The sequence below is a fragment of the Pipistrellus hanaki genome (genome assembly GCF_964339955.1).
Source record: "Pipistrellus hanaki genome assembly, chromosome: 11".
Lineage (NCBI taxonomy): Eukaryota > Metazoa > Chordata > Mammalia > Chiroptera > Vespertilionidae > Pipistrellus > Pipistrellus hanaki.
The window spans coordinates 52,946,108-52,966,918 of NC_140513.1; the positions used below are offsets into that span (position 1 = coordinate 52,946,108).

The following is a 20,811-nucleotide window of genomic DNA, read 5'->3' on the forward strand; positions in this document are numbered from 1 at the left end:
CACAATCCATAAAGAAATTTTAAAAAATGAAAGTAAAGAAAAAAAAAGATCTGATGGATCTGAAAACCCCTGCACTGTCCCTTACTAGTGACAAGTTTCCCTATCTGCAAAATGGAGAAAAGCTGTCTCCAGTTCACCACCTTCAGGTGAAGACAAAAAGATGCCTGTGAAGTATCCAAGATAATGCCTACAGCACAATAAGCACTCAATTAACACCACCTCTGACTACACTGATACGGACAGAAGGAGCTTCACTGCCATTGAAGTGTGTCTGCAATCCTGCGAAAAGCCTGGTGGCATGAAGTGAAGACCATCCTACAGGCTCTGCCAGCTCTAGGAAAGTGCTCTGGGATAAACCCATCCTGAGTCTGGAGCTCTATGCAGACGCAGAGAAATTGGGCCATGGGAAACCTACACAAACCTGGGAAGAGGGACAATGGGTGCTGCACATGAGCAGCCGAAGGGTTTGCTCAATGAGCTACTTTGGCCCCCAATCGATGGTAAGCCCAGCAGTCACAGCTAAACATGGGAAACTCACTTTTTCCTGAAACACTTCAATAGCTTAGAGACACCTAAGACAGTCCCTATGGCTCAATACTAATCTGGAAAGAGGGCCCAGATCTGTTCATCTGGAGATCTAGGAGACCGGACAGTGGCTGATTACCCATTATTGCCTTCAAGGCAGGGACAACCCTGGATAGCGACCAAGGTGGATGTGTTTGTCAGGTTAAGTAAAACAGAGATAATAAGAAACCTTTCCCCAAAGCTCACCCATCCATGGAAACCAGAAAGACATTCTCTTAATGATCCATGGGCAGGCAGAAGGTATTTCTAAATCATAAGTAAATCATAAGTACTTAGGGCATCAACATCTTTAATAACTTACTCTATGGCTAATAGGTGCTTACAGCAGGAGCAGAACCAAAACTGAAATGATCCCCAGGAATATGGAGGTAACTGCCTGCAAGATGAAAGCTACCACCAGAAGGATGATGATAACCAATCTCCCAGAGGCTATCCCACTGGAGAAGTTCTGCATATAAGAATACACTTCTAGCTGAAACTGGTTTGGCTCAGTGGTAGAGCGCTGGTCTGCGGACTGAAGGGTCCCAGGTTCGATTCCGGTCGGGGGCATGTACATTGGTTGCGGGCACATCCCCGGTAGGGGATATGCAGGAGGCAGCTGGTTGATGTTTCTCTCTCATCAACATTTCTAGTTCTCTATCCCTCTCTCCTCCTCTCTGTAAAAAATCAATAAAATATATTTAAAAAAAAAAAAAAAAAATACACTTCTATGCCGAAACTGGTCTGGCTCGGTGGATAGAGCATCAGCCTGTGGACTGAAAGGTCTCAGATTTGATTCCGGTCAAGGGCAAGTACCTTGGTTGTGGGTATATCCCCAGTAGGGATTGTTCAAGAGGCAGCTGATCAATGATTCTCTCTCACTGACGTTTCTAACTCTCTGTCCCTCTCTCTTCCTCTCTGTAAAAAAATCAATAATATATATACATATATATATACATATATATATATGTATATATATATATATAGATATATATATTGATATATTTTTTTTTTCTAAAGAATACACCCCTAGTTTCCAAAACTATTCCCTCCCTTCCAACCCCAATTTCACACAAAAAATTTTTTTTCTCTCTCTCTTTTTTTAAGAACTTTTTTCTTAGCAAAGTGACCTAATCTGGAGTGGAATGTATGGTATCTGTCCTGAGGCCAAAAGGTGGTGCAGAGTCTAACAGATGTGAAAAAAGTTATCAATCCGGTAAGAATGATAGGCTTATAACTCTCTGTACTTATAACAAGATTTCAACACAGGCTACTTCAGAAATAATAAATCTTTCCACAGACTGTGTAGGACAATGCTCCCAGGTAGCTGAGATCGAAACCAAACTCTTCATGTCTGCTATTCTGGAAGTTCATTAAATACTGTTATATGGTTTAGGCTTAAGGTATGTGTTCATTTTCGTCCGAGAGACAGCTACAAGTATAGGCAGAATATGTGTCACAGTTGGCTTGCCTAGCGTACCTGCATGAATAGTCAGCAAAAAAAAGATAAGACGTTTACAGATTTTAAAAGCCCGCCCATAGCAATACATGAACTATAATGACAAGACAAAGGCTCACTGCACAGGACATTTAACTTGATAAAGGTGTCACTGTTCACAGTTACCTCCCTACCCTGTGTGTTTTTCTCATGAGAGAATGTATTTATCCCTTTCTCCAATTTTCCCCAGAAATGCATCTATTGCTAAATGACAGATAAACTCCACCAACCATTTTAAGGCTGATTTTATTACCCTCACACCCAATCCTCTATAAAGAGGCAACATTTCCAACAAGAACATATTTTAGCCAGCAGGGTTTAAGTTAAGGTAGTTACCTCTGCCATTGTGTGGGGAGAGGAAAGCAGGAACTAGAAATGGGAAAAGAATTTTTAAATCCCTGTTGCATTATCTAGCAGATGTAAGTGAATAATAACTAATATGTCTGCAGCAGCCTCAGCCTTAATCTTAAAACAAATGATAGCATTCAAATATAATATTTCACACATGCGGACTGATAACAGGTCTCTCCTTTCTTCATTTCTTGAAGACTCTGTGAACGACACACTACGAAGTACAATGTATTTAATGAAAGGTTTCCAGGCTGATTTCCCTACAGGTTATTTTCTTTCTTTTCTCTGGAACCCACACACGGGGTATACTGCAGGGACCAGGGGTGTATATAAAAATAAACTATGAGCCAGTATCAGAGCTGAAACCCTTTTCCTACAGGGGCAACTGAATTATTAGATCTGTGTCATGAGTGCTTTTTTTTAATATGCCATTGTTCCCACTTGAGCACATTAAATTTTCCATATCCACTTTTAAACCAATATAACCTTTTTTTTTTCCATGTTCATAATGTTCATGCTGTACATTAACAGGCAGAAAATCCAATAGCTTAAGTCATCATATAGTAGTTATATGTAAAGCTTGTGGATGAAAGCCCTTTGCATTTTTTCCCCACTTTTTGAACAGATACTATACTGGAATTGGCTAAAACCCGAGGAGAAAAAAAAAAAATTGCACCTCTTGGGAAATTGTACTAATATTTTTTTTTCTTTTTGATTGATCACAGATCCATTTTGAACATTACACATTTTTTTAAAAGTTTATTAGAACTCTGGTTCAACATCTTCTAGCCCAACAAATTGAAGGTGCTGGAATCTTTTGGTCTGGAAGATGTGTTTGCCAATTATTTTTACACTAGTGCACATAAACAGAGCGGGCGGGATCTTAGGTATGAGTTATACATTCCTGTACGAAATAATTGTATATTCTATGAAGACTGATTCTTTTTCTGGAGAAATATACAACAACACAAGGGAAATCTTGTACGAGCGGCATAACTGAAGTGGCAAGATACAATATTAGAAAAACAGAGCTACTTTCATTACTGCGATGCTGTGTGTCAGGATGTCTCTCCTTAATGAACCTGTTTGCAATAAGACTCCGGGTGCAAAGAGGCTATTTAGAGAGAGACTATTGTGTCTATAGCGAGTCCTTCAAATATCTTCCCACCATTAGACATGCCACATTGACCAATTCTGTCCTGATTGCTGTTCTTTTTACTATCAAGGGACATTCTTGCCCAGACAGACAGATAGATCAGCCACTGCAGTTCATAAAATGTTTACACTGTGTGTACACACACACACACATACCACACACACACACACACACACACACACACACACACACTACGGTACAAGCTTCAGGGCTCAAGATCACACAGTAAGTTGAATGTGGCAGTGTCACATGAAGGCTTATGACTTTCCAATATCAATGAGAGGATTTAAGTTAAACTTTGCTCGACCTGTCACTTTCAACAAAAAGCCCTTTTTCCCCCTCTCGTTGCGTCTATACCCATGCCCATTGCTCACATGGGAACACTACTTCAGGCGAATGTTGTGTGTCATAAGGTTTTCTTAACTCTGCTGAGATTTTTCTCCTAATTGCTGACTAGAAAAGGCCACATGTGTCACATGCCATCAAAAGATGGGTAAGGGAGAGCACACTAAATAATAAAATTTAAAAAAACAATAGTCGAAATGGCCTCCTGAAAAGATGTGAAATTCCACCTCGCAGTGACAGCCTCAGAGAACAAGGGGCTTGTCTCTACAATGTAACTGAAACATCTGTGGCTAAATCAGCAGCCTTTTCACCAAGTCTAAACATGAGCGGCTGGGGTGCGCTTAGAAAAAAATGTCCTGTTCATCTGACTCTGAGTTCTTATCAGCTGCCAGGCGTTGCTGTGGCCTCACCTTTCACACACCCCCAGACAGCCCTCGTCCCTCTTCTAATAGTGAATCCTCTCCATTCAAATACAAATAATATGCCTCACAACCTGCTGCCAAACGTGTCATACAACATCCCCTCCTCCCCCATCTTCGGCTGTCAAGAAGAAAGAACTTCCAACCCAGAGATCCAAACTGCCAGCACACTGATCAGCATAACTACTGGTTTATATCTGATAAGTAACCAGAGAACTGCACGCTGAACTGAACCTGAATCTAGTGAATCCAATGACTGTTTCGATTCCCATTATTTTAAAATTTCTCTCTCACCAACTCCTTTTCTCCAGGTTCAACCTTATGTCCTAGCCATCTGGAATATCTGTGATTTCAAACTATTTCCTCATCTGAGTTCTAAATCCCTGTTGTGATAAGCCCTCTATTAAAAGTACTTTGAACATTTATTGAAAACACATACCATTTCCTAATTGAGATACTATTTGACATTGTGAACCTTTTAAACACAGTGAGCATCTGCCTGCCGATTTAGGAAGTAGAGGGAAAGGGCCAGGGAGATAAAGCGGCAATTACTTTTTTTTTTTTTTTTCCTGCAAGGAGACTAAGATGGTAACAGATTTAAAGAAACTTGTCTGGGAATGAATACTCAGGATCTTAAACTAGGTCTCCAGACACTGTGTCTTCTAGTCTTGTTCACAACAAGCTATAGCTCTGTAACCAATAACCCTCCTATATTTTGCCAATAAAGGGTTTTGCTTGTTTTTAAAGTAAGTGACAGCTCTACTAAACTGTGCTCAGTTATATCTATCATGTGTACTAAAGAGAAAGAGTACAGATAATTAATTACAAAGAGGACAGGTGATCCAATAATGGTTTTTATGTTCCTTTAGAACAGTTCTTCTCAATGAATGGTCTCAGAACCAGCAGATCAGCATTATCTGGGGGCGTATCAGAAATGCATATTCTTGGGCCCCACCCAAAATCTACAGAATCAGGAAGTCTGAGGGAGAGTCCAGTGGTAATTAAGCAAGACCTTCTTGCCCAAGTGTCATGGCTAAGGCCTCAGAATATATACAACATGATAAACATAGCTTCATATCAAAATTATTTTAAATGGCTAATGCTCCTTAAGGACATAATTAACAGGTTATAGGCCAAAAAACAAACTCTAAAGGAGAAGAGACAGTGATTATTCCTAAAAATAATCATAGGAATATCCCAATTTGGACAACAGACAATTACGTACAAACAACTTCACTAATTCTTTTATTTGGAAGAAAGCAAGCAATCTCTTTTAGAATAATTAATAAAAGTAAGTATTTAAATGATACCAAATTTGAGATGAGGTAATAGAAAATGTAATGGAAATGAGTGAATTTAATCATAAGAATCAATAATGAAATGGAAAAAGACCAATATGAAGAAAAAATTATTTAAAAGTTAAACTCAGATAGGACAGAGGCATGGGACAAAGAAAAAGCAGAGCTTTGCCAAGATAAAATGGAGGTGAGTGTAGGAAGAAATTAAAAAACTAGCAGCAGATAATAGCAAAATAAGGAAGTGCGAGAAGGAAAAGTACGGTCACGCGAGTGGCAGTATTACAAAAGACCTGTAGAAAGTAACAGGAACAAGTCTGAACTGGATCTGGCATTAAATCTCAGGAAAATTATTGCATGAAAACTGTTAACTCAGGAGGTAAAAAGCATATCAGAATAACTCATGAGTTCAAAATCAAAGCAAGCACTGTTTAAAAATAACCAAAAGTTAGATATAACCTAAATGTCCATGCAAAGAGGACTGGTGACAGCAATCATGGTACTTCCACACAGTGCAATTCGATGAGGTCATAAAAAATCATGTACATCCACGATGCTAACACTAAAAAATGCACCTACACTGGCAAGTGGGGAAAAGCATTTGAACAAAACATATACCCAACTTCTATTTAAGAAAGCATGGACACATACGTGCACATAGGCACAAAGTCTGGGAAACCATAAATCACAATGGCCACAGCAGGTAATTGGACTGCAACTGAATTTTATGGCCTCTTTACTTCTCTACTTTCTGGTTTTTTTAATGAACAATAATTACTTTTCATAATGAGAAAATCATAAAGGTACAGACACACAGATGTTTTAGGGGACAGAAGATAGCAATGAGCTATCACCTTTTACAGACAGGGGCCCACGGAAGCACTGCTGCTAGGCGAGGTGTTAGATTACTAATGCACTTCCAGGGACTTCTCAAAAACAGGGTTTTGATGGAAAGAAAGAAAGAAAAGAAAGAAAAGAAAGAAAAGAAAGAAAAGAAAGAAAAGAAAGAAAGAAAAGAAAGAAAGAAAGAAAGAAAGAAAGAAAGAAAGAAAGAAAGAAAGAAAGAAAGAAAGAAAGAAAGAAAGAGGGAGGGAGGGAGGGAGGGAGGGAGGGAGGGAGGGAGGGAGGGAGGGAGGGAGGGAGGGAGGAAGGAAAAAAAAAAAAACAACTCTATAAACCACAGGCACTCCTCATAGTGCATCAATTCCTTTTTTCGGGGGGAGGGGGGAAGGGGGAAAGGAGGTGATCTCAAATTCACCTAAGCCACCACATACAAGTGATAATCCAAATGAAAAAACGTAATTGACATAGTCCATTAAATACATATGCGCCAGATACTTCCACATGATATTTCCTTGAACCTTCATGACAACCTGCAAGGCAGCATGTCTAAGATGATAAGTGGCTCCAAGGAAGCAAGCACCATGGACCCCAGAGCTCATGGGATATTTCCACTCCACCAGCTCCAAAAGGGGTCCTAACACCCACTTCTTGCAGTGGTATCAGCAGAAATGTATGGTGCCCAACTTCAGAAAGGACTCTGTTATCCTTCCTAAATAGAAAATAAATATCACAGGAGGGGAAGACAGGGAAAAGAAGGGAAGGCAGTGGGGCCTGAGATTAGGCAACCGTGCAGGCTATGCTATGTGAAGGACTTGAAAATGGCATTTTCATCAATGGTCCTTTCGCCTGCTTTGGGGCTGGCAGTGGTAAACCAGTGACCAAACAAAAGCTGCGTCTTAGATAAAGTGCCAGCACTACGGAGTCCAGAGCAGGTGCAAGAGGTGTTCCACAGGTAGAACCGACAAGATGTACTGACTGACGTGATATTCTTCCCTTAGACACAACAAGCACACAAACTTACTCCCAAACTAATTAAAATATACCTTCCTCACTAACAAGCTTTGAAAGCATCTTCAATTTGGGGTCTTGTAACTTCACTGCTTCCTTAGTTTTTGCCTTTGTAGAGCAAACCTACCCAAGTGCATTTAGATATTAATAAGTATTTGTTCCATCAATTAATAGATGGGCAAAAAAAAGTGATACATACATATATCATTCATGTATATACTCCAATATAATGGAGTATTATGTGACCAATAAAAGGAATGAAGTACTTATATATGTACGACATGAATGAATGAATACATACTGAAAATATTAGTAAGTAAAAGAAGAGTCACAAAATACCACATATGGTATGATTCCGTTTCTATGAAATGTCTAGAAGAGGCAAATCTGCAGAGACAGAAAGTATTAGATCAGTGGTTGTCTCTAGCTGCAGGGGGATGGCAGTGTTGGGGTGAGGACTAAAGAGTAAAAATTTCTTTTTGAGGTTGACAAAATGTTCTAAAACTGATTGTGATAATGGCCACACAACTCTCAATATTGTAAAAAAAAAAAAAAAAAAAAAAAAAAGTGACACCAATAAAAATACCCTAGGTAGGTGAACTGTTTGATATGTTGTATCACAATAAAGCTGTTGGTTTTTCAGTGTTTGGAGGGATATTTATTGAGGACAATGTGCTTGGCATTCATGGGGACACAGAATGAGCAGATAAAGAGGACAGGACTTTAGCCCTGGAACAGCACAAAATCTATTTAAAAAAAAGTAAAACCTTGTAAGCCAAGCGGTTCATATTGTTAGGATCTTCTACCTTAAAAAATAACCCTCTTCAAATCTTTAAGGAAAAAATGCTCACCCAAGAAACAGTCCCATTTTTCTTTTGATTCTTAACTCCACAGAGGTATTTATCTAATAAGATATATTCCAATCACTGATACTAAGGTTATTTAATCATGTTAAAGAACATTCCCTGTAAGATTTAACTGCTGTGGTTTAAAAAAAAGAATCCTGAATAAAAATATTTCTAGAGACATGTAGACACTCTAAAAACATTGGATATAATAGTTTCACATTTACATCAACATATAACACTAGTATTATATTTCATGTCCAACCACATAACATCTATAGGAATTATGTATTCACTTGTATAGACGTAATGAGATTCATTTACAAATTTTTTTTCTTAAAGTAGACGTCTTGGAGAGCACTGGTCTAAACACCAAAGATGTAAAAATCTAGATTTTAAGATCTCATGTCAGGGATGGAGTGACTTTAGGTGTGTGTGTGGGGAGAGGGGGGTTATATTTACCAAAAAAAAAAAAGGCGGGGGAGGGCTAGGGCATACCATAGAATAAAGGACATACCTTCTTACTGCCATAGGAAAATAATCAGGGACTTAAAAGTTTAAATACAAATATATTCACTGCTCCAATATTTAAAATGCAACGTTGGGAACAACTTTCCAATAAAGGGGGCACTACAAATAAATAATGGTTGATGATGGATTACTATGTGGTCATTAAAATTCGTATTTTACAAGTACCCCAAGGCTCTGAAAACAATTAACATGACTTTAACATTAAGTACAAAATATCAGTTACAAAAAAAAAAAAATCATGTAAGGTATCATCTCAATTTTATAAAATTAAATATGCACAGAACATATTCTGAAAGAACAGTTACAAAATGACAAACAAGATGATCTCTAGGTAATGCCATTACAACTGATTTTTCATTTTGGGTAGCATTAATATACATTTTCTAAAATAATTAGTATTTCTATTACAATGAGGGGGCAGAATCAAAAAATATTTGTAGTCACTTCTCACTTCTCATCAGAGTAAAGCACAAAAGAAAAAAATTTTGAGTCAAGTGAGAGATCTGGTTATCTAAATTTTAGCTGCCTACTTTTATCATACTACTTTTCAAATGTGCTGATTTCTCTCTTTACTCTGGCCTCTTACCATTGCTGTTGTTCGTGCCAGGAACATTCTTACCCACTCTTCTCCAGACCCCTTCACCTCGATAACTCTCAGAATAAGAAGGGAGAGGTGTCAATCCCTCCAGGGCCTCTTTGGACTTAGGGTTCCACTGCATTTATCACGTGGTTCTGTGGTCGCCTGCTTTCATATTGTCTTTCCTGACAATTCTAAGACACTTAGAGGTTTAAGAAAGAAATCTTTCTCTTTTGTTCATCACTACATCCCCCATAATCACAGCACATAGTATGACCTTGATAAATGTTTTTGAAAAATAAAATTTTTCCAAATGTCATATATTAATGGATGAATGAAGAAGTGCACAATCTGTCACAGAAGCTAAGCTTGCCGAATTCTTAGAAACAGTTACTCTCAAGTAAACCCGGGATACATGTTTCATGTAATGAAAACAGCAGAGTGTAATCAGTGAGTACTTTAAACAAAAGACAGGTCTTATGTTGCTCCTGTTTTTAAAGTCCAAAGATCTGAATGCCTGAGTCTAGTATAAAGTTAAATATATCCAATGACAGGGTATTAAATATGTTAATGTCTTAAATACACAACTTGCAAATAAACAGAAATATGATGCAATTAAGAGAAACAATTAAAATAGAATTATACCCTATTTCCTGAACTTGGTCCCCAACGATCAGATTTAGATGCTTTATAAGCTTTTAAAAAGTAAATAGAATGTTACATACACTGTTCACCATAAATCTTAACTTAGCATTCAAATTAAATCTACACACAAACATAACCCTAAAACCTCCTCCAATCCCACAAATACTCAGACAACCAAAATCTGATTTCCAGGACAACAGTTTTACGGCAAGAGCACAATATTTATGCTGAAGAGATAAGTTATGCAAATTACAATGATGTATGCTTATGTCATATCTAAGCTTACTCCTTTGCATATTACACAAGGTTCTAGAGTCTACAAATTTATCCAAAGCTCAGGTTGTCTAATGAAACAATTATACTCTTTAGGACACTTTTAATATTGACTTAGATTTAGGATCTACTTGAGAAGAGCGTCACACAATATTTACTGCTTTATATATTTGCTTAACACTTGATCATAATAGCTATACAACAAACTCAAATTAAAAATTAATTCATAAATTAAAACTTTCTTTTAACATATTTTTATTGATTTTAGAGAGGAAGAGAGAGGGAGAGATAGAAACATCAATGATGAGAGAGAATCATTGATTGGCTGCCTCCTGCACACCCCACACTAGGGATCAAGCCACAACCCAGGCATGTACCCTGACGGGGAACTGAACAGTGACCTGCAGGTTTTTAGGTCGTTGTTCAACCACTGAGCCAAGCCAGCCGGGCTTTTACTTTATTTAAACCACCACTATTTTCATGCTCTTTAGAAATGTTTAAAGAGAGTAATTCACATGAAATATGTTTCAACTAGATCATTACTAACCTTATTCAACAACCCAATTAGCCAAAAGTACATTGATAAATTTTCCAAACATATATTTTAACATGTTACCTTTTTTTCTACCCACAGAAAAAAATGGGAAGATTAAAAAATAATAACTTAACATTTCAAACACAGCTCAACTAACAGTGATATAGCAGCCACTTTTCGTGTTCAAAAATTCAAAACTTTTGGTGAAAATCCTATTCCAAGAATGTGGAAGAGCATCACATGATAAGAAACAAGCATGTCTATCTTTTTAGTCCAAGAGCCTTTGCTGCCATGCGTTTCCAGCACTGCAATTTGGAGAACACAGGCCCAATTGTGGAGCTGCTCATGGTATGATGAGGAAGACAGAAAATTAACGTCCAGTGTGCTCTGTGGGATTCTGCCCAGAAGTCTTAGTAGCAGTCAGGTGCTCCTTTTACCACTGAGTACTTGGAAACCTACCACTACTAAAAATAAACAAGACAAAGCACTTGCAAGAATTTTTAAACCTACTCTGGAGTATCATCAAAACGTACAAACAATTGCTCCACAGGGTACAAAGCATTAAATGCCTTAAAGAAAAAGACAACAAAATAGGAAGCGTACCTGGGAACTAGAAATTACAATTAAAATCCCACAATTATAAGAGGGTCTCACGGAGAGATGGAGGGGGAAAGACAGGCTGGCCTATGCTCAAGGAGGGCCTGGGACATGAAATAGATGAAGTTTTAGGAGCTGAATAGCAATACAGTCAACGATGTTTTTGAAAGCTTCCAATTGGAGGGCTTGCCCTAGAAGGAAGTAGGGCAGTGAGACTGAAAAGGAGTCAAAGAATGATATGAATTCACTTTATCAACAACCTCTACTTACTCAATACCACAGTAACCATGATGAGACTTTCTAATTTAAGGGGCAGTTCCAAGAGGCCATGCAAGCTAAAACAATCAACTTACAGAATTTGGCCAAAGAGGAAAGTAGGAGAAGAAAGAGGAAGAAAACTATCACTTGAGTTTTTAAGTCTGTTAGGTGAGCAGAACCATGGTCACTTCTGGAAGATGAGTACGGTTCCTGTGCACCTGCTTTATGCTACACAGCATTTCATAAAGAATGCTTTTAGTGTATTTTGTAAAGGGATGTACACTGAGTGGCCAGATTTTTATGACCACCCCATCAGTACTTTGTTGGGTCACCTTTTGCCTTCAATACTGTGGCGATTCTTCTTGGCACTGACTCCACGAAATGTTGAAAGGTGATGCGAGGAATCTGACACCATCCCTGATGAATAGCACTGTCCAGTTCTGTGAGATTTGATAGTTGTGGAACCAGCTGCCTGATGGCTCTTCTAACTTCATCCCACAAATGCTCAATTGGATTGAGATTTGGGGATGTGGGGGCCACCTAAGCAAGGTAAAGTCTCCCTCATGTTCTTGAAACCACTCCTGCACAATACGAGCACCATGGCATGGGCATTGTCTTGGTGGAAGAAGCCATCTTCATTGGGATATGCCACCAACATGATAGGATCAACTTGATCAGCAAAGATACTTACGTATGTTGTGCTAATCAGATGTCATTCCACACAGATTAAAGGGCCCAAATCATGCCAGGAAAACATGCGCCAAACCATAACACTGCCCCCACCAGCTTGAAGGGTTGTACTCATGCATGTGGGGTGCATGCTTTCATGCTGTTTCCGAGAAATTCTCACTCTGCCATCTGTATGATGCAACTGGAAACATGATTCATCGGACCACATGACTTTTTTCCAGTGCTCAACTGTCCAATCCCTGTGTTCCTGTGCGAATTGGAGAGGTTTTATCTTGGTAACTGCAGACAGCAAAGGTGTTTGAACAGGCCTTCGGCTTCCATATCCCATATGATGCAGTGTACGGCTAATTTGCCTACAAACATCAGGTGGTCATAATAATCTGGCCACTTAGTGTATTTGCTTGCACATGAGAGAAAGAACTAGAACCTTAAACTCGCCTTTGGCAAATCCAACTCCCACTAGGCAAAGTTAGTCTGGGTCCATCTTAAAGCCTCTCCTGGCAATGTAAGGCAAAACTGCCCAAATCCTACAGTATCCCCCTACAATGTCTCATCAGGGCCTTTACCTCCCCTTCACTGTGGGTGAGCAGCTGTTCTGCCTTTTCAGAAACCAGAACGAAAGAGTTAAGAGAAGTTCTCATGCAACTGGGAGACCACAGAGAGTGGAGCTGAATCAGGTGACTAATGAAGGTGGTAGAAGCTCTTGTTATGTATTTCTTAAAGGAGACAATTCAAGAGTGGATGCAGGTTTGGTAAGAAGCCTAAAGCTTCTACAATGGGGAAGGGGGTCACTTTAAGAAAAAGCATGTAAAAATATATGCAAACTTTACCAAAAGGAAATGAATCATACAGACACGCAGGGGCCCTTCCCATGGCCCCAAGGAAAATGTCCTTTGCGCACAGGCCCCTATTCAGAAGTACAGGCCTAGGGCTCCATGACCTCCTGAGAAAAGTGAAAAGAGGGTGGCCATCTCCGAAATCCGACACTTCTGTTGGGATAGGAAGCAGGACACTTCCTTGGATAGCACCCAAAGAGTTAAAATTGCTCAAGCAAATGCAGGCAGAAAGAGATGAGTGGCTTAGGCTGGCTGATTACTCCTAGAAGGATCTCATTTGACAGAGGTAAAGTACAAGGAAGTATGTGCCAGTTTTTACAGAAAACATATGGGAACTTACCTAGGGAAATTTGCTTTCTCTTAACTAAACAAGGAGTCTTTTCAGGTATTCTGGGTTGAAATTGAGAAGGACATTTTTAATTACGGAGACTAGAGAAAGCATAAGCCACCGGAGAATGGTGACCATCATGCATTAACATTCAACTTGGTTCCTGGGTAAGGGAGGTGGAAGAAACTGGAACAAGAGTTAAATTTTTACAAGGACCTGGCATACAAGGAAAGAAGAAAAGAAGGAAGGGGAAATGAGAGGGAAGAGAGAGAAGATAACCACCAGACCCTCTGCTTGGAAAAGCTTACAGGAGAAACTTTTCTAAAAAGGAAGATTAACAAATTAATTTATCCCTCAAGCTATGGGGCTCCTCAAAAAATAATTACAGCCAATATGAAATGTAAACTGCTAACGCAAGAGCTCCCTTTTCTGTCCCGGGTGTCCTGTGTAGTCAATGCTCCATGCGAATAAATGTTTGGAAGAAGCACATTTATCAAGCCTGTCTAGCTCTGAACCCCACTGCAGGGGAAGAGATGCCCCTGCACCAACATGTGGAGGGGTGAGCTGTGCTGGGTCTAGGTGGAACAGGGGGATCAAATCACCAAGGTCCGAAGGTCTTTGTGCAGCACTGCAATATCCCCAACCCCATGGTAGCCCTCTTCCCTCCCCCCCATCCCAAAACTCAACTCCCCTCCCCAACTGCTACTAGGAAGAGACTGGAAAGATGGGACAATCAATGATCAAACAGGACAGGCTGGAGAGCAGTAATGGTGATTCTAGGCTCCCTTGGGAATAATAAAGTGACAGAAGCGACAGAAAGAGCCAATTAGTACATCCCCAGGCTAGAGGGCCAAGGCCAAGGAAAGAATGGAATTAAGCACCAATTTTGCCAGGCTACCTATTTCAGCAACATCACTCTTCATGGATATAAAACTGACAAACCAGGAAGCCAGAGTTACAAAATTTGAAAGAGTGGCAGAAGCTGGAGGTGGGGGAGTGGGGGAGAAGGGAGAGAAGGGGAAGAGGGCAAGAATTTGAGGACTACAACTAATTCTGCCTCTACCCTCCTGTGATCTTGATTAAGTCACCTTCGAGCCCTCTTCAGACATCATTCCTTTTCACTATAAAATTAAGAGCAGAGGAACGAAAGGGTGAGTCCTTCGGGTGCCAGCATTCTATAATTCTAAAGACAGCCCTGTGTCCATAGAAGGGCATGGACTATGGAACCAGTACTAGCCGTCTGACACTAGGGAAGTTACTTGACCCCTCTGTACTGAATTTCCCCATCTTTACCTCATGGAGCTGCCCTGCAGATGAAATGCTATGCCAGCTATAAGCATGGCCGTGGGCTAATTTTGAATCCACTGCTTTTGGGGACAGGCCTTGGTGTGGTTCATCGCCTTCCTGAAAAGTCCTTCTCTGCCCACCATTTCCCAGGTGCTTCCTTCCTAGGCCAGAGGTGGTCATTACTAATCAAGCACAGGATTCTCCCATTAGCCTAGAGCAGCCTCAGAATCCTCACTATATCAGAGCCCCCCTCTCTCCCCCCCCCACCCCCGCAAAAAAATAAGTCAGCCATATGTCAGATATGGATAATATTGTATTCCTTCATCACTACTTCCCATACCGTTCAAACTGGCTCAAATATGGTACCCTCACAAATGCAGCTCAGGGGGCTTCCTTTAGGTGGAAATGATCTTTACAAAACAGAATCCTTAACCTGCAGCTACTTTGTGACCACTGAACTGTGACTTCCAGCACCATGGACCAGGAAAACACAGCTTCTCCAGAGGCGTTTTTACATCATTATCTATGGAAAATAACAGGTAACCGCAGGTGAACCAAGTTAGCTGAAATAATATGAATACAACATTCTTCATTTTTACAGTCCCCAGTCCCAAGCAAGGTGTGGAGAGCAAATTCTTAGTGACAAAGTGGTGAGATGAAAAGAGAACCCTTTGAGCAAGGTCAGTGTTCAGCAAATTTGATTCAGGCAAAGATCAGAGGGTGTAAGAGGAAAGAAAACAGCTCCTTCACATTCCCACACCCAGCTGGACTTGACCTCAGGGTAATCCCAAACTCCTCCCTCTCAATACAGCCAACAAGCAGGGCCTCCCTTCTCTTCCCCTGCCTTGGTTGAGACCAGCTCCACCTCCCCCACACTCCTCAAACCAAGCCCCTCCCTCCGCCACCACCCTCCTCCATTACCACCTGGCTAAATTATAGTAAAAGCCCTGTCTGGTCTTGCTCCTCTCAAATCCATCCTACAATCAAATCTCTCAGATCACTGTCTTGCTTAAAACCCAAAGGGTTTTTTGGGTAGATTTTTGGCATGCAATAATATGGATGAGTCTTTAAAAGTCCTACACGAAGGGACAGAAGCCAGAATGAACAAATTATCGACTGTATGATTCCATGTATATGACATTCTGAAAAAGGCAAAACTTTAAGGACAGAAAAACCCATCACCACCTCAGTGGTTGTCAGGGGCCAGAGCGAGAGGAGAAATTAGTCACTCAGGAACACTGAGGGTTTTAGGGGTGTTGTCAGTGTTCTTCATCTGGACTGGGGGGTGGTCTCAGGACTTACATCAAACACACCAAAATGGGTCAATTTTTAAAAATATATATTTTATTGATTTTTTTACAGAGAAGAAGGGAGAGGGATAGAGAGCCAGAAACATCAATGAGAGAGAAACATCATCGACCTGCTGCCTCCTGTGCACCCCCTACTGGGGATGTGCCCGCAACCAAGATACAAGCCCTTGACCAGAATCAAACCTGGGACCCTTCAGTCTCAGGCTGACGCTCTATCCACTGAGCCAAACCAGTTTCGGCAAAATGGGTCAATTTTTATTGTGTACAAATTGTCATTTAGTTTCGGGAAAACTGCAATGACTCTGTCTATAGGTTTGGGGCATTACAGACCTCCCTGTCCCCATCTTGCCTTCCACATTCCAGCACTTTTTAAATTATTCAGCACTCTCCATGCAGAATTTTCTCACCTCTGGCTCCCTCTTCCACAGACACAGCTTTTCCAAATTAACCCCTAAGTCCTCCAGGAGCTCTCCCTGCCTCTCTCAACCCTGAGCCTCCCAAGCTAAGTTAGATGCCCTCCCTACAGGCTCTTACAATGCCTGGTATGTTTCCTATCGTGGCATCGGAAGAAATGTAGTATGCGGTGGATAATGATCTTGTCTCTCATCAATCAACAGAAATGTGCATTCTTTGAGAAAAAGGGCCACTTTTCATTCACATGTGTTTATGCAGCCTGGCACATGGCAGACACTCAATAAATCTATGTTGGAATAATGTTTCCTAAGGCATCATTGTATCCCCACCACTTACAAGAGTAGCCACTTGGCTCAATAAATACAGGCAGCTGGTTTTGCATGGTAATGCAGGACCATAAAAATGACCATGTAAGCTGAACCCATGCAAAGTGTCTTAATAATCAATTGGAAAATTATGATTTTTTTTTCTATGAGCTTTGACATTGTGGTAAAAAATAAATAAATAAATAACATCTCTCATATCAGTTATATATGTGTAGGAAAACAAGAGAGAGATTAAAACATTTGTTTAGGACGCTGCAATTCAAAACATTAGAAATTCTGAAAATGAAAGCGTTTTATTTCCTTATAAATTTAAAATATCAAATAAGCATCCTTTGTAGGCCTCAGTGAATTGGCATGCACCTGTCTAAGTTTGGATTAGCTTCCAACATTTTATCCTTTGTGTTTTTCATTGGGATGCAGTATCACCACAGACTTCTTTTAACATGAAGGTTTTGTTTTTGTTTTGAGTTGTTTTTTTGTTTTTTGTGTTGTTGTCTTTTTTTGTGTGTGTGTTTTTGCCAGCATCCTTTCCTCTGTTAGGTCCTCCTTTTCATTGCAATCACTCTCCTAATTTACAGTAACTGATTCTTTGCTAAGCTCCTCAGCTGCACAAACAGTCTCTAGAAAAATGTTGATCTTCCATGTCAGCTATTTTTTCTAGAACGTTTTTTTACCATGGGTCCACATTTCAGTTCCAGTGGCATCACTTCTCAGTTCTTTGCAGCATTTTTATCTTTGTTGGCCAATTCCCTCTTTCAATAATCCCTCTTCATAAAACGTTACCTGGGTTTCTGCCTGAGAGACAAAGAGGCAACACAGCTACACCCTCTACTATCTGTTCAAGAACCTAATAACCAGAGTTGCTTCAATACAGCTGCTCACAGTGACTTTAACAGTGTAACTGAAATTCGAACTGTGTTGTTAGGGGATTGTCTTATTTAATTAACCATATGATTGAAATACTGCATACCAGAAGCATGCAAAGGGAGAAGCACCTGTATCTAATAAATAAATAATTTTAAAATGAATGAACTGGCACACCACTGGGCCATATTTAAAGGATAGGAATTTATGTCCTTCCCATCTATACCTTCCATATCTTATAACATCACAAAAACAGGGTAACTGCCTAAAGACCCAATTCACAGTTAAGTATATAACATATTAAGAGGAGTGACCTGCCGGGACCGGTTTGGCTCAGTGGATAGAGCGTCAGCCTGGGGACTGAAAGGTCCCGGGTTCGATTCCAGTCAAGGGCATGTACCTTGGTTGCGGGCGCATCCCCAGTAGGGGGTGTGCAAGAGGCAGCTGATCAGTGATTCTCTCTCATCGATGTTTCAAACTTTCTATCCCTCTCTCTTCCTCTCTGAAAAAATCAATAAAATATATTTTTAAAAAAAAGAGGAGTGACCTGCCCAGCCAGTGTGGCTCAGTGGTTGAGCTTCGACCTGTGGACCAGGAGGTCACCGTTTGATACCTGGGTTGCAGACTTGATCCCTAGTAGGGGGGGCATGCAGAAATCATCATTGATGTTTCTCTCTCTCTTTCCCTCTTCCTTTCTTTCTGAAATATATAAAATAGTTTTGTTTTGTTTTTTACAAAAAGAGGAGAGATCTAGATTATAATCCCAACTCTATTGGTTACAAAATTGTATACTGACACTGTGTCTCTATGACATGCCCTATAAAATAGGCTTATTAATACTTCCTTCTTCACAGGGTGGTTCTGAGAGCCAAAGGAAAAACAAATTTTAAAAAGTTCTTTGAAAAATCCATCATATCAACTATACACACAGTATGCTCTCTGGCAAGTAGTGCCTGATGCATGCATAGACTTCTCACAACAACCAGTACAGTCTCCATCGTACAGAATAATTCTGGCACATACAGCAGCCAAATAATTCTGGCACATACAGCAGCCTTGTTCAAGGGCATGCAAACTGTAAGCAATGAAGTCAATGTTTGAACTCAAAAAGTGTAATTCCGTAGGTCAAGTTCTTCAAAACATTTTCACTACCTTCTCTTCTTTCCTTAGAGAACACAAGGACAGGGTCACTGAGAAGTTGAACAAACTTAATTCACTATGACTACACATAGTAAGTTTTACCAGGACATTTATAGTTTTTTTGGCAAAAGGATAGAGATGCACAATGTCCAGAGATCCAAGGAGCTAAGACCATTCCAGACAATAGGAAGAACAAAAAACAAAAAACAAAAAAGTAGGTGTGAGTCGGGGGGATGGGGGGTGTGTCAAATATATTCAATGATTTTATACTAGTAAGTAAAAGCATGAACACCAGAAAAGAACCAACTAATAAACAAAATTCATGTTGCAAGAATAGTGAAGGAATGGTATTTATTTATCATGAGTGCATAAAAAAAGCATGAGTACTATAAAAACAAAGCATGTGAGCCAACAAACTTCACTGATATTTTCAGTACCATGGACCCTGCAAGTTAATAACAATGTTTGCTGAGGTCGGATTTCACAAGGAATTCCATGTGGGACAGGAACATGAGAGCTTAATAAGGATGTATGACACAAAAGCAAAGCGATTACTTAACTAAAATAAGTAGGTTCCTCTCCAAATCTAATCCACTCAGACAGGCACATTTAGGGCATTTGTAAGTCGTTAGAGGTATTAAGTGAGAAAGATTCTCCATACCGAGCAGTCCTAATTATAATTCATCTTAGGAAATAAAAAGAGTTTTCTTTACTTAACAGGGAGAATCAACTTCAAGAAACAGCTTAAATATAGTAATAGGACTGCAAACAAAGTCTGACACCAGACCAAATTTTATAGCTCAAAGAAGTATCAATACCAACTGAAAACTGAATGACCACTCTCATAAGAATGTATTCTTAGACTATGCCCCAAGCCCTCTGTGTCCCACATCACATCTTTCACCAAGGTACAGCCAGCAGTGATAAGGAAGTGGCCAAAGAGAGGACTTCCCTGGCAGTAGAGTACTAGTTTGGGGGAGGGTCAGCTCTAATTTTCAATCCGCCCAGAAAGGAGGACATGCCTCTCATCTCTGGAAACAGAAAATGCTTTAAGTGATACATATAGTTATAGACTAAGAAATATTGTACTTTACAAATCTGAAGGGAAAATAAAGGGGGGGGGGCATGATTAAAGCATAGAAATAATGTATTAGATAGACATTAGATTGGCCTCAGGTTACAGAAAAGCAAATGTTTAAGAGCTTCAATAGTTACTAGTTCTCTCCCAGAACAAGTGTTCAGAGGTAGCCATGTAGTGCAGGGTGTCGAGGACAAGGGCTCTGCTTTTCTCATGGCAGTGTCCATCTGTCCTCATGCTTGCTCACTGCCTCACCAAGCATCACAGCCAACATAAAAGCAACTCTGATTTCCCATTCCAGATGGGAAACTTGCACTACCAGCAGACTTCCTCCTACAAATTATTGGACAAAACTTAGCCACATATCTACTCTTAAACCAATCACTGACAAAGGAAATGGCATGGTCGTGCCAACTTTTTAAAATATTAATCTTGGGACAGCTCCTCTCTTTGCTGAGATCAAAGGCTTCCTGTTCCCATCCCACAACTCTAGCCACGTGGGGAGAGAAAGGTGGGATGGCTTTTAGGCATCTGGTTTTACCTCAATCTTTTTTTTTCCCCAAATCCCACCATTAAAGGGCAGTGTAATGTAAATAAGTCAACAGTTAGCATAACTCTCTAGAGTTGGGTCCCTGTAAGTTCAGAGAACAGCCTACCATTAGACCAACAGGGATAGCAGAACGCAAAGAACTATTTTACTAGGTAGGCCAGTCAGAGTCAGTTCAGCAAAGCAGCTTTTAAAAAGCACAGTTTCTCAGCCAACAGTGTGTATCAGAAGAAATGGTGTCAGTTCTCTTC

The 20,811-nt window shown here is 40.0% G+C and overlaps 1 protein-coding gene across 16 annotated transcripts in view; it reads right to left on the reverse strand.

The window, feature by feature from the left end:
* BNC2 (basonuclin zinc finger protein 2) overlaps window positions 1–20,811 on the reverse strand; it is a 427,699-nt gene that overhangs the window by 328,186 nt on the left and 78,702 nt on the right. Inside the window, exon 1 of one of the 16 annotated variants that reach the window (XM_084898240.1) lies at window positions 9,442–9,483. The exons of the other annotated variants lie outside the window; for them this stretch is intronic. Within the exon in view, the coding sequence (XP_084754366.1) occupies window positions 9,442–9,468 (27 nt within the window). The 5' untranslated portion in view covers window positions 9,469–9,483. Of the gene's footprint in view, window positions 1–9,441; window positions 9,484–20,811 lie in introns of those variants that run through there. 16 annotated transcript variants of the gene reach the window in all.